Source organism: Trachypithecus francoisi, unplaced genomic scaffold (assembly GCF_009764315.1).
Source record: "Trachypithecus francoisi isolate TF-2019V2 unplaced genomic scaffold, Tfra_2.0 Lachesis_group5, whole genome shotgun sequence".
Lineage (NCBI taxonomy): Eukaryota > Metazoa > Chordata > Mammalia > Primates > Cercopithecidae > Trachypithecus > Trachypithecus francoisi.
This window is the reverse complement of record NW_022681470.1, coordinates 23,729,990-23,743,704: the sequence shown is the minus strand read 5'-3', so window position 1 is coordinate 23,743,704 and position 13,715 is coordinate 23,729,990. Positions and strand designations below refer to the sequence as shown.

Sequence of the window (13,715 nt, the reverse complement as noted above, 5' to 3'; positions counted from 1 at the left end):
TCTCCTCCACCCAATTATTAATAAGGTGAGTTTTTCAAAGTTATTATTATTAGTTTTTTAGAGGCAGGGTCTTGCCCTGTTACCCAGGCTGGAGTGCAGTGGCATGATCACAGCTCAATGCAGCCTTGAACTCCTGGACTAAAGTGATCCTCCTACCACAGTCTCCCTAGTAGCTAGGACTACAGACATGCACCACCATGCCTGGCTAACTTTTTAACTTGTTATATAGCTGTGGTTGTGCTATTATGCCTCAGCTGGTCTCAAACTCCTGTCCTCAAGTGATCCTGCTGCCTCAGCCTCCCAAACTGGTGGGATTAAAGGTGTGAGGCACCACCCCTGGTCTAAGTTGATTTTTAAGAAAGACACAATGGTTTTAAAGCTTGGATATGAAGTTTTTAAAGAAAAATATACTACTAGAAGTATAATATATAAATTTAGTCTATGAATTGCTCTTTTTCAAAGATCTGGTATCAGAAACAGATGAATGCGAGATGGAGGACAATATAGTGTATTAGGAACATGATCTATACAAAAGGTCGGCCAATTGAAAAAAAAAAGGAACATGGTCTTTGGAGTCAGACTGACTTGGAATAACAACGGTTCCTTCAGTTAGGAGCTATGTGACCTGAGCATTTTTTGGTCTCTAAAATGTATCGCCTCCTTCAGAGTGGTAATAAGGGTTTAATTAAGATGACACATATAAAACATCCATAAGGTAGGTATTCAACAGTTAGTAAAGGAAAATATGGGTTACAAAACCAGAGGCCCAGGACAGTCATTCTCTGTAATCAGAGGGACCAGAGTTTGGGGTCAGACAGACTTAAATCAAATTGTTGCCTCTGCCAATGTCATGTGTGGTCTTGGCTTGTGGTTTCAAGCAAAAGGGGTTACCATACCTATTTTACTCATTCTAGGTTATATATTACCCCAAGTTGAGAATAATAAACCAGTTTAAGTCAGTCACAGAGTGAACACCTGACTCAATATAATACCTGCTTGCTTTGCGGTCCAACGGATGAGAAATTCATTCAATATCTAGCCATGTGATGTGATTTAGGGTAAATTACATAACCTTTCTAATTTTGCCTTCTCATCTTTCAAGTGACTCCTTTTGCCAAAGTAAGTATATTTCAAAAACTTTTTAAGATAGCAAAACTCTGTGTTTGTTAAAGAATTTTCTTAGTTATTTGCAATAAAAACAGCCTGCAGGTCTGTAGTGCAAGAGTCCCATTTCATGACAGGAAGAAACAGATAAACACTATTTTAGAACCTTTCATAACAGATATTCAATACCTTTATTATCAGGGGAAATAATTATCAATCTATAACATTCCCAAAAGTACAACTCTAAAAATGTCAGTTTTGTTCGTATAGGACTCAAAACTTTAATGATACACCCATCATACAGCCAGGAAGCAGAACAATCCCTCAAGAAAAAAAGTACAAATGCCAAGATGCTCTCCAACCACAATTTTTTTAAATCTAGGAAACAATTTCCTTACAAATTAAGTAGTTTTTATAGTAGTGACATTTATCATTGATGTGATCTGTTTAATATGACTGTAGTAAGAAGGAACTTGGGCCTGTTACCGTTTTCAGAAATTGAAAAGAGTACCATCATTAAGAGAAGGAAGAGGAAGATTTGTATCCATCTTTTTGGGACATGTAAGATGAGAGTGAAGTGTCACAGTTGGAGAATTTGTGGATATTGCTGGAGGAACTGGAGATGCTCTCTAGTAAGCGGGTAATCCCTCTTCCCCGAACGCTGCTGTTTTGGCCAGAAATTTTCGCCCTAGATGGGTAGTCACCTGGGATATTGAAAATACGGGAAAAGAAATATAGCAATTTTATAATTTTATTACAAAGAGATGCCTCAATTAACTGACTCATCCTACTGTAGGCCTTTCACTAAGCCATAATTCAATGGATCAAGAATAGAAAAATGTTTTTGTTTTTAGCCCAGGAAACTTTTAATTGAAATTCTTTAGGCACCACTTGAAATTTCATGTCACGAGCTTTTAAAGTGTCTCACCCCACAAAAGGTATCATTAAAATCAAAACTATAAAGCTATTGCCGCTACAAGAAAAACAAGTTTTCTTTTAAATGCCCTAACAAATTCTGAGAAGTTACAATATATCCAAGTGACCCAAAAATGTACATAGCTAAACTGTTTAAGGTGCTAATGCCAAATAAAACCTTCAATTCAACAAGTGCCTTATATCCTAAAGCTAATTTAGATATCACTGTTTAAATACCACACCCTAGGATCTTAGTAATAGGCTCTAACATCCTTTAGGTGCATTTTTGTAAAATAGAAGGTGCTTACCAAGGGGTGTGTTTGATCTTTGTTCCTGATTAGCAGAGTTGAAATGAGAGAATCCTGAACTCCCGACCCTCAGCTTCTGTAAGTAGCAGGAAAATACCAGGGGGAAAAATGTTTATTTCTTATCAATTATTGGATGGTCTGTCTTCAATTTCAAATTACTCTTTAAAAATGCAAACTAACACTCAAATACTTTTCCAATGTCTGATCAATTTTTGCTGCACAGAGGGGGAGAAAACAGGATAGACTTTGGAGGGAGATTAGGAATTCCAGGGTAAAAAAGGGTTTGCCTTTTTTTTTCTTTTTAAGTGAGATTATAGCACGTTTGCTGATAATGAATTAGAACAGAGTGAATCTCTGATGATATAGGAGGGGAAAATTACTGAAGCCATGTCCTTGAGTGGTAAGGGAAGGAAATCTAACATACACATGGACAGATTGGTTTCAGATAGGAACACAGAAAATTCATTCATTAAAATAGGAGTAAAGCAGAGGATATGGTAGATGCAGGTAGATGAGTCATAGGAATATGTAGAAAATCTCTCCCAATTGTTTCTATTTTCTCAGAGAAGTAGGAGGCAAAGGCATCAGCTAGAGCAAAGGTAAGGGAAGAGATGATAAAATTTGAAGGAAAAAGGTAGTGAGAAATAACTGTCTAGGAGAGTAGGAAATCAATCAGACTAGAGAAATGGGTATCTGTCAGGCAACATTAAAGGCCCCTTGAAGTTGGTGGTGATGAATAGTAAGATCGGTCAGCATGGTAGTTCCTTTCCAGGTGCATTTAGCTTCACAGGTATACGAGGAGAGTAGGTGAAGAGTTAGATGTAATCAGGGTTAGTATCTGTCAAGTATGATGAAAAAAAGAGGGCCAATGGAGTTGACAGTGCATGCAAGGCAGTGGAAAAGATAGGCCAAGGAATCTGAGTTGGGAAGGAAGAAGGTGAAGGGTAGAGACAAAGGTGGTAAAGGAGGAGACACGAGGCTACAGCATTACTAGCGTGAATGGTGCCCTGGAGTTGTGCAATGAAGTGGCCCTGTAAGGGAGTGTAAAACAGTGGAGGCATAAATGAATTGTATATCCCAGTAGAGACCAAATAATTGTTGGCACTGGGGTACTAGAAGATGGTGATAGTCTGAGAGGGAGATGTTTGAAATTGAGATTATGAAGGAGGTACCACTGGGGTCCAGGATATGATTGTTTGGTAGAAGACAGGATTATTGAAGGAGAGGAAATCGAACTGAGAGGTTAGGCAGCTGGAAGGACTATGTGTAGGGAAATTGAAATAAATAATTCTGATGGAAAAACCAGTTTTCTGGATCGGTGTTGCTCTAAGAACGAGGGGAACCAACTCAGGAGTCTACTGACTCCAAAAAGGGGCCACTTGGAGTCTACTGACTCCAAACAGGTACTACATCTTGGATGGCAGGAAATTCAATGCCTAGGAATTTTGGGGAGACTGTATAAAGAAGTCTGGAAGCCACAATCAAGGACAACTACTTCAAATCTAAGCCCATGACACATGAAGAAGAAAAAGATGTCACCATTTGAAAAGGCTAATAGAGAAGCAGTGTCCTTAGAGGAGGGTCAAGTTTTAGTTACAACCAAGAAGGTAAATAGACTTTCCCCCAAAGAGACTGAAGATATCTGAAATTCTGCTGATAACTAAGGCTGAGAAAACCGACAGGAAGGTTTCTCAGGAGTTGGGGAGGGCTGGGAAATAGGACCAGCCAAATAAGATGAGTCTGGGAGATGAGAAAGAATCTTAAGAGTCCTAGGCTTCCTATAGCAACTGATGTCAACAATGAAAAGTCACGTTATTGAGATTAATTCTGATGATGTGAATACAGATGGCGGTGATGAAACTAAGGTAGGGTTTCTCAACCTGGGCACTAATGACATTTTAGGCTGGAAAATGCTTTGTGGTGGAAGGCTGTCCTGTACAGATAGAGTGCTTAACAGCGTTCCTGGCCTTTATCCACTAAATGCCAGGGGCACCCCCTCCCCAGATGTGACAACCAAAAATGCCCCCAGGCATTGTCAGATGTCCCATGGAGGACATGAAATGGAGTTGAGAACCACTGGGTAAAAGGTTTAAAGGGAGGGTAGAGAAGGGTCTTGCCTAGAGTACATATGGAGAGATCTGAAGTCCTTCATTTTTATTTTTAAATTATCACACAGTAAAACTTTTTTTTGGTGTACACATCTATGAAGTTTAACATTATGTACAGACTTGTGTAAACACCACAATCAGGATGCAGAGCCATTCTATCACCTCAAAAACCTCTCTCATGTTCAATCCCTTTATAGACACCCTGTTCCCACCACTCCTATCCCCTGGGAACCACTAATTTGTTCTTGTTATAGTTTTGTCTTCAAAAAAATGTCATATGAATGGAATCATACAGTATATTCTAAAGTACGTAATTCTGGAGACTGCTTCTTTTGTTCAGCATAATTAACTAGGATGAATCTAGTTGTTTTTATCAGTAGTTCTTGCCTTTGAGTTTCCTTTTCACTAAATGTTTATTGTAAAATAACAATATTTATGTAATATTTATTAAGCTCTAAGGCAGGAAGGCCTTGGTACTGTCATATATTGCTGCATTTAATCCTAACAAATACTAGCCCCCATTATTGTTCTTGTTTAATAAATAAAAAATTAGTACAGAAAGTTCAAGTATCATGCATAAAGTCACAAAGCTTGTATGTAGCAGAACCTAAAATAAAATTCAGGAATTCTGACCCTATAGCCCATACTCTTAACTGCTATGTACTTAGTGGTTTAGAGGCCTACTAATAAGTAAACAGCAGAGAGGGAAGGAAGGTGGTAAAAAAATTAGACAGCTTTTAATCAAATCCTAAATCAGGTCTTAAACATTTTTGAAGTAGATGTTCAGAATATTTATATTACTTACATTCAGATACTTAATTTTTGGAATACATCTTTGGAAATGTTTTATATAAAGACTAAATACTGGTTTTAACTTTCTTAAAACTTTGTTAAATTGGTAGGAAATATACCAGAGAAAAAAGAATTTTACTAGTCGCAACTGGATTAGGAACTTTTTGACATTCCATGAAGGACTTCAAAATAATGTTTAAGGGGAGGGAAAGAACCAAACAAAGGCTTGATCTTTTACAGCTGTTGGCCAGAATCACATTGAGTAGAACAGCTAAAGAGACCAGCAGCTCTTAAAAGTCAGGTTCTTACCTGGTAACGCCCTGCATCCAATACAACCATTTTGGGTGTCACACTATTGCTGGCTTCATAATCTTGTAGTGGTACATGAGCCTCTGTGAGCTGGATTCCAAACAGAGTGGCCAGAGAATTACTGATGCAGTACCTTTAAAAGAAATAAAAATCTCACTATCAGAATCTAATTTAATTCACCTAAAAGTATTTGTATTTTAAAATCTCTAACAAAAAGAAAGCATCTGAGATACTGTTATAAACTGGGAAAAAAATAAATTTGGTGATTCAGAGAAGACATATAAATAAACAGCAATACATATAATAAAACAGGTTATTACTGGTGAGCAATCTTTTGATTACCAGATAAAATTTTAGGTTCATTTTAAGGGCATGGCAATGAAGATAAAGATTACTACGATTCCCAAACGTTTAAGGCAAGGAGAGGGAAGTGGCAGAAATAAGACAACAACCATAAACACTAATCTATCCTCTGAACTAATATCACCCACTGGGCTACCAGAGCACCCAGATTATGTGGGGCTCCAGGTACTTTCACTACAAAATGAGAACAAAAGACCTATGTGTTAGAGTACCCCAATAAGGAAGTGGTTCTGAAGGTTCACCCATATTGCTAGAAGAGGTGACATGGACAGAAAATAAAAGTAATATGATGTACAAAACCACCTTTATTTTTATTTTTTGTGAGTATATAGTAGGTGCATATATTTATGGACTACATAAGATGTTTTGATACAAGCATGCAATGTGTAGTAATCACATCATGGAAGATGGCATATCCATCCCGTCAAGTGTTTATCCTTTGTATTATAAACAATCCAATGATTCTCTTTTAGTTATTTTCAAATGTACAATTAAATTATTATTGACTATAGTCACACTGTTGTGCTATCAAATACTAGGCCTAATTCATTCATTCAAACTACTTTTTTGTACCAATTAACAATCCTCACTTCCCCCTCACCCCTCTAGTACCCTTCCTAGCCTCTGGTAATCATTTCTTCTACCCTCTATTTCCATGAGTTCAATTGTTTTGATGTTTAGATTCCACAAATAAGTGAGCACATGCAATGATTATTTTCCTGTGCCTGGCTTATTTCACTTAACATAATGACATCTAGTTCCATCTATGCTATTGCAAATGATTGCATTTCATTCTTTTTTATGGCTGAATAGTACTCTATTGTGTATATATACCACATTTGCTCTATCCATTCATCTGCTGATGGATACTTAGGTTGCTTCCAAATCTTGGCTATTGTAAACAATGCTGCAACAAACATGGGAGTGTAGATATTTCTTCAATGTGTTTCCTTTCTTTGGGGGATATACCCAGCAGAAGAAGTGCTGGATCATATGGTAGCTCTCTTTTTAGTTTTCTGGAGAACCTCCAAACTGTTCCCCATAGTGGTTGTATTGACTTACATCCCACCAACAGTGTATGAGGGTTCCCTTTTCTCCACATCCTCACCAGCATTTATTATTGTCGGTCTTTTGGATATAAGCCATTTTAAACCAGGGTGAGATAATATCTCACTGGAGTTTTGATTTGACCCCCTTTGTTTTAAAAGAGCATTGTGGAAACAGAGTTACCCCGACTGCCAAAGCAATAGCAAGCAAAACAGCACATAATAATTTAATCAGAATACAGTATTATGAAGAAACTCCTTTCCCCAACTTACGCAATCTTCTTGCAAACAGCTAAAGCACAGAAGAGAGTATCATTTTCTTCATGCCACTTGCACCTGTATAAAAAAAAGGACTTTAATATTCTAACTGAAGTAGCACTGCTTAAAGGTTTTTATATGCCAGATTTCTATCTGAAATCTTTTAAAAAATGAGGTTACTTAAAGATTAAAACTTCAAATTTAACACAAAGATTTTTAAAAAACAGATTTTAATGCTACCTTCTCTGATACAAATTCGTGATACCACACAACCTACACATAACCATACAGTCAAATTTTACCTTGAAATAAAATGAGTGCTTCTGGCACATCAGTGACATGCACTCATTCAACAAACATTTATTCAATGCTAGGCCTTGTGGTAGGTACTAGAAATACAGTATTGAAAAAACAGAAACTATTGTCCACACAAAACTTACTTTCCAGTGGGAAAGACAGATCAAGAAAGATATGCAAGCATAATACATAATAAATTAGAAAACTGGGAAAGTTCTAAGGAGAAAAAATAAAAAGGTGATATAAACTATTAGGGAGGAACAACATTTTAGATAAAGTGTCAATGAAAGGTAACACTGAGAAGGTGGTGTTTCAATGGAGATCTCAGGAGGTCATGTTGGTGAGGTAATGACGGAAATAATTTGTGTAAGTCAATACAAGGTTACAAACACTAAAATAGCACACTTTCATGACAAGAGCTGCTATAAACTTGTGTATCTTTCCAATGAGTACACAGTCTATTAAGACTCAGAGCAGCTCTACTTGTACAATACAAAGCTTGCCTAAACTTAACAAAAGTCTTCATTTAAAATTATAAACATTTTAAATAGTAAAAGTGTAAAAAGTCCATTATTCACACTGGATGAAAGTTATTTCATGCATGGATGAATGGAAGACTACTTAAAAATAAAATTAAGATTTTCCCACTGTTTTTCCAAAGAAAAGTGATCCAATAAATGTGGTAGTTCACAAAACTATAACATGAAGCCTTAGGTTAAAACAATACACAAACTATGTACATATATACACGTACTATGTACCGGCAAAAGATAAAATTTAAGAAAACAAAAAAACCCGAAACTGGCTGGGCACAGTACTCTATAAAATACTCTACCTTTCTACACAATCTTCTGTATCCTGTTAGAGCTATTAGTTTGCTTTTGTTCCCGGGATTATCTCATTCTTCTGGATTGTGAGTTGTGGTCTCCCCATTTTGTTCTTTTTCATGTTGCAGGCTTTTCTTGAATGCCTGATTATCCTTAATTGCGTTTTTAGATATGAGGCACAATCTGTGCTCACTGCAACCTCCACCTCCCAGGTTCAAGCGATTCTCATGCCTCAGCCTCTTGAGCAGCTGGGATTACAAGCATGTGCCACCACGCCTGGCTAATTTTTGTATTTTTAGTAGAGATAAGATTTCACCATGTTAGCCAGGCTGGTCTCAAACTGCTGACCTCAGGGGATCCACCCACCTTGGCCTCCCATAGTGCTGGGATTATAGGTGTGAGCCACTGCGCCCAGCAGGCTTTCATTTCTCTGAGTCACTATTCAGGCCATTTTTTATCGGAAAGGTCTCCCTTTCAACCCAAATCTCTGCTCTAAGAAATTCTATCTTCACAAAAGAAACAAATAAAACATTTATTCCATATAGTATTTAATAGTTTTTAAACCCTTACAACACTTAAGTGACTTCTTCTGCATATGATTTTTCAAAACTTTTTGAAACTCTTTTGAAATTCTATCAGAATTTACCATACACGACTAATATCTTCACACTAGAGTCTTTTTGGACAGGAGATTCTGAGGCCAAGGATGAGTGTGTCACTCTTTCCCATATTTCCCACAGAAATTTTCCCATACAAGTGCCTTATGTACAAGAGCAGTTCCAATCCTGCTAAGTATCAAAAGCTCATTAAATTGGACTAAGAAAAACTATTTTAAAGTGATAAAGTATAAAACTGCATTTCTTAATACTACTGTTGCTGGGGTTTCTGGTTCAAGATGGTGAATTAAACACATGCACAAATTGATCTCTTCTTGGTCCCAAGACCCTGTGAAGATGACAGTCAAAGAATAAAAATGGTAGATGTCCACAATAAAGAATAAAAATGGTAGATGTCCACAATAAAGGAAAAAGGCAGGAAGAGGCCTCCATAGAAAAGATTTTAACAAATCTTTGGCAAATAAACAAAATAAATGGTAACTGATGAAGCTGGAAAGAAGTCACAGTCTTCAGTGCTCAAGAGGCTAACAGCAGAAGAAGGTCTGCTTATCAGAACTCTGAAGAGGCTCTGGACTTGGGAGCATGTCTCTACTCACAGAACAGAAAGGGAAGACACGAGGCTGAACTTCTGTAAAAGGAATAGTCTACTTCCCTGACCCCCCATGCAAAAAAGTAAACTGTTCTTGGAAAACCAGGCAGCAAGAATGGCTGCTGGTACCCTAAAGCAAAGCCTTTCATATTCTAGCATTTACGATTTTGACTCCAACTAAACATCTCTCTTGTCTGCTTTCCTTACAGGAAAGCCTCATCAGTTAACAATCCCCACTGAACGATACGGAACACTCAGCTTTGTAGCCTCATTTCTAAATATGAACACAATCAGGGATAATCAGGCATTCAAGAAAAGCCTGCAACATGAAAAAGAATAAAACAGGGAGACCACAACTCACAATCCAGAAGAATGAGATAATCCAGGGAACAAAAGCAAACTAATAGCCCTCACAGGATATATAAGATTGTGTAGAAAGGCAGAGTACTTTATAGAGTGGTAAAGAAGACCAAATACTTCACATGGATTTATGAAATTATTACATCCAGAATCCCAAACCCCAGTTTTTCTCATCTTTTCAACCCTCATCAACACTGATGATGGCTATGATTTGTGTAACATAGCAACACTTACAGGCTGAGAGGTACTGAGACTTCGAAAACCCTCTGCCCACATTTTAACTTATCAGAGCTCATTAGGGCTTGTGCTCAGTTCTCTTTCTGCTGTTTGCTGAGGTGATCTCATGTACATGCTGTGAGGTCCATCAAAGCAGAAGACTTGTCTTCCTGTACTGTATCTTCAGTGCCCAGCACATAGTGAAAAGAATGCTGACACTACCCAAACTGCTTCACTGAGCTCTAGCAGGATGACAGTTGCTTGCCTGCTATCTCCGGATGTGATGCCTCACCAGGACCTCAGAACATTGTAACCTTGCTCCTCTCCTCCCCATCTATCCAGTAGTATACACTAGAAACCTGGGTGTCATCTTTCATTATTTCTCTCCATTTTCTCTCTCTGGGTCCAGTCCATCAGCAAGGTCTACTGACTTTAATCTATCTTAAATCGATCTATTCCTCTCCATCTCTCCCTGTGTTCTTGTGTGTTTAAAATTTTTCTAATGGTTTATGAGCCCCCCTCATTGCTTCAACCTCATCTTGTGCATTCTCCTCTTCACTCATTACTCCACAGTCACACTGACTGTCTAACAATTTCTAGTAAACACCAAGCCTTTACCTCAAGGTTTTTCTATCTCTGTCCAGGGTGCTCTTCTTACCATTTTTTGCATGGCTGCATCCTTTTCCCACTTCAGTTCTCAGTTCTAATGTCACAACCTCAAAGTCTTCTTGACCATTCTATAAAGTGGTCTACTTTTCTATACATTCTTCTCTGTTAGAGTGTCCTGTTGATTTTCTTCTTAGCACTTACCACAAGCTAAAATTATAATTTTCTTTATTATGTACTGTATGTTTCTTTCCTACTTAACTGTTAGCTTCTTGATGGCAGGGACCACATTAATTTTGCTCACTTTCAGATCATTTCCTGGCACGGAGGAGGTGCTCAATAAGTATTTGTTGATGAAATAAAGGCTACCATGTTTTAGTTAGCAAGTCATAGACAGTGAAATAGTCCAAGAACAATTATGACAAGAAGCATCAGGAGAATAGGGGATCTATAAAAGTTATAAATATTCTAGCCTCTAAAATGCATGTTATTAACAGACTGTTTACTTAAGATTCTAATAGTCAAATTGTCTAATTGTACTCAATTTCACCGATACAAAACCTACCCATTTCTGTTAGAACTAGACAAAACATTTACCACAAATTTATTACCAACTTTAAGGTCTTTCAGTAAGCGTTTAAGAGCAGTGGTTGGAATAAGTTTCATTTGCTTATATTAACAGACTCTAATAGTTTCTATTGTACACGACAATCCAAACTCCCTTGTAAAATATCATACATTTGAATCTTATTATGTTGTGAAGCTCAATAAAAAGTAGATCCATCCTGTCCAAAGAAGTTTAGTAAAGTGCCTACAGTACTGTGTAAGAGTTTTTACCTTTAACAAAATCCCACAGCATGGGCCTCAAATGTCTTAAACTAGAGCTACTCTAATCTTGTTGCAGAGTATAGCTACTCTGCTGAACTCAATAATGTATTTCTTCAATTATAAAACACATTTTCTTCACATTTTAACCAAAATTAGAATGCATTTTACAATTGAAGGTATTGCACAATGTACATTTGACAGTCTAGAAATAGCTGCCATTGCCTAACCATGTACAAATTTAATTATTAATCTTGATGGTAACCAGACATTTGCAATCCTTCAACATTTTAGTCAATAAACCATTTAAAGATTATTTGAGGACATATTAAGTTTGTCGCTGAAAACTTTCTTTTGACCCCTTCTGAAAAGATCAAGAAAGAACTGGCATCAAAACTTGCAGAAAGGGTATGCTTAGAACAAAACCCCAGAGACAACAGTGGAGTTCTTTTTTAAGAAATGCTGTATCGCCAACACTCTTAATGGCACAGAGGACAATAATGTATAAAAACATGGACAACGAATGACTCAATGTGAAATTTCAGAAATACTTCAGCCTGTAACTGAGGTAATGGTACATAAATCCAAATATCTTAACACATCATTCATAAGCTTTACAGATTAACAAGAACAACAAACGTGGGGAAAACAAAATCTCCACCTGCAGCACAACTAGAAGAACGCTACAAAACTCAGTTGTCTATAAATAGAAAAATGAAAACTGTAATTTCCAATGGAGCAATTTCTCAGTCTCCTACCCCAACCTTTATATGGAGTAGAGTCCAGAAAAAACTGTGGGGAAGAAAGAAAATGGAGAGCCTAAGATTAAATTAAAATCATTTTTACAATGAGGAAGCCCATTCTTTATATAAATATTCAAACAGTCCTAGTAGATCAGAGCATTGACTATAGGCAAGTGCCATGCTAAGTGAAAGAGGAAGGGGGAAGGGCCCTTTAGAAATTAGGTGGAGAAAAAAAAGCAAAGGGGGAAATTGAAGATCATGCAGGAAATAAAATTCTAAGAACCTACAACCACACTCCCACCACCCTGAAAACATTCATTAAAGAACCTGTACTTTGTCACATTGACAGAGAGGAAGGTTCCTGGAACAAAGACTCTCAATCAAACCTCCCCATAAATTATCAGCCTTGTCCAAGATATGCAAAGGAGCAATGTATCTTCATCTACAGAAAGCTATTATAGGAAGAAAACAAGCTATTATAAGAAGAAGATAGCCAGGCATGATGGCTTGCACCTGTAATTCCAGCAATTTGGAAGGCTGAGGCAGGAAGATCGCTTGAGGCCAGAAGTTCGACACCAGGCTGGGCAACACAGCAAGACTCTGTCTCCATGACAAATGAAAAATAACTAGGTAGGCATGGTAGCACATGCCTGTAGTACCAGCTACTCAGGAGACTGAGGCATGAGGATTACTTGACTCTAGGAATACCAGGCTGCAGTGAGCTATGATTGTGTCACTGCATTCCGGCCGGGGTGACAGAATGAGACTCTCTTAAAAAAAAAAAAAAAAAAAAAAAGAAAAGAAAACAGAAAAGGAGAATCAAAACACTTTAGCTGATAATTTCTCATACCCCCACCCCCCAAAAAAATATGAAGGAGGGGAAAAACGTAACATTACGGTGTTAGTCTGTTCTCACACTGCTAGGAAGTAATATTTGAGACCAGGTAATTTATAAAGGAAAGAGGTTTAACTGACTCACAGTTTTGCATTGGTGGGGAGGCCTCAGGAAATTTACAACCATGGGAAAGGCAAAGGAGAAGCAGCCACCTTCTTCACAAGGCAGCAGGATGGAATGAGTGCAAACGGGGGAAATGCCAGATGCTTATTAAATCCATCAGATCTCATGAGAACAGCATGCGGGAACTGCCCCCATGATCCAGATACCTCCACCTGGTCTCACTCTTGACACGTGGGGGTTACAGGGATTACAATTTGAGGTGAGATTTGGGTAGGGACACAGAGCCAAACCATATGAGATTTGGGTGGGGACACAGAGTCAAACCATATCAATTACCACTCCATGTTAAATTAAATATCCTGAAAAAGAATATGAGAATATAAAAACACATCCTGAATGAGAAACTTCAAAACTAGAAACAGAAATAAACAAAAAAGAAGAAATTAACTCAGGAAAGGGAGGGGAAAAAAAGAC

At 37.6% G+C, this 13,715-nt stretch overlaps 1 protein-coding gene across 1 annotated transcript in view; it reads right to left on the bottom strand.

Moving 5' to 3' along the window:
* Positions 1–1,261: 1,261 nt before the first annotated feature.
* The window catches only part of MAEL (maelstrom spermatogenic transposon silencer), a 33,745-nt gene continuing 21,291 nt past the window's right edge, over positions 1,262–13,715 (bottom strand). Inside the window, exons 9-12 of the mRNA XM_033196911.1 lie at positions 7,219–7,281; positions 5,537–5,669; positions 2,328–2,403; positions 1,262–1,808 (exon numbers count right to left, since the gene is read on the bottom strand). Of these exons, the coding sequence (XP_033052802.1) occupies positions 1,621–1,808; positions 2,328–2,403; positions 5,537–5,669; positions 7,219–7,281 (460 nt within the window). The 3' untranslated portion in view covers positions 1,262–1,620. The remainder of the gene's footprint in view (positions 1,809–2,327; positions 2,404–5,536; positions 5,670–7,218; positions 7,282–13,715) is intronic.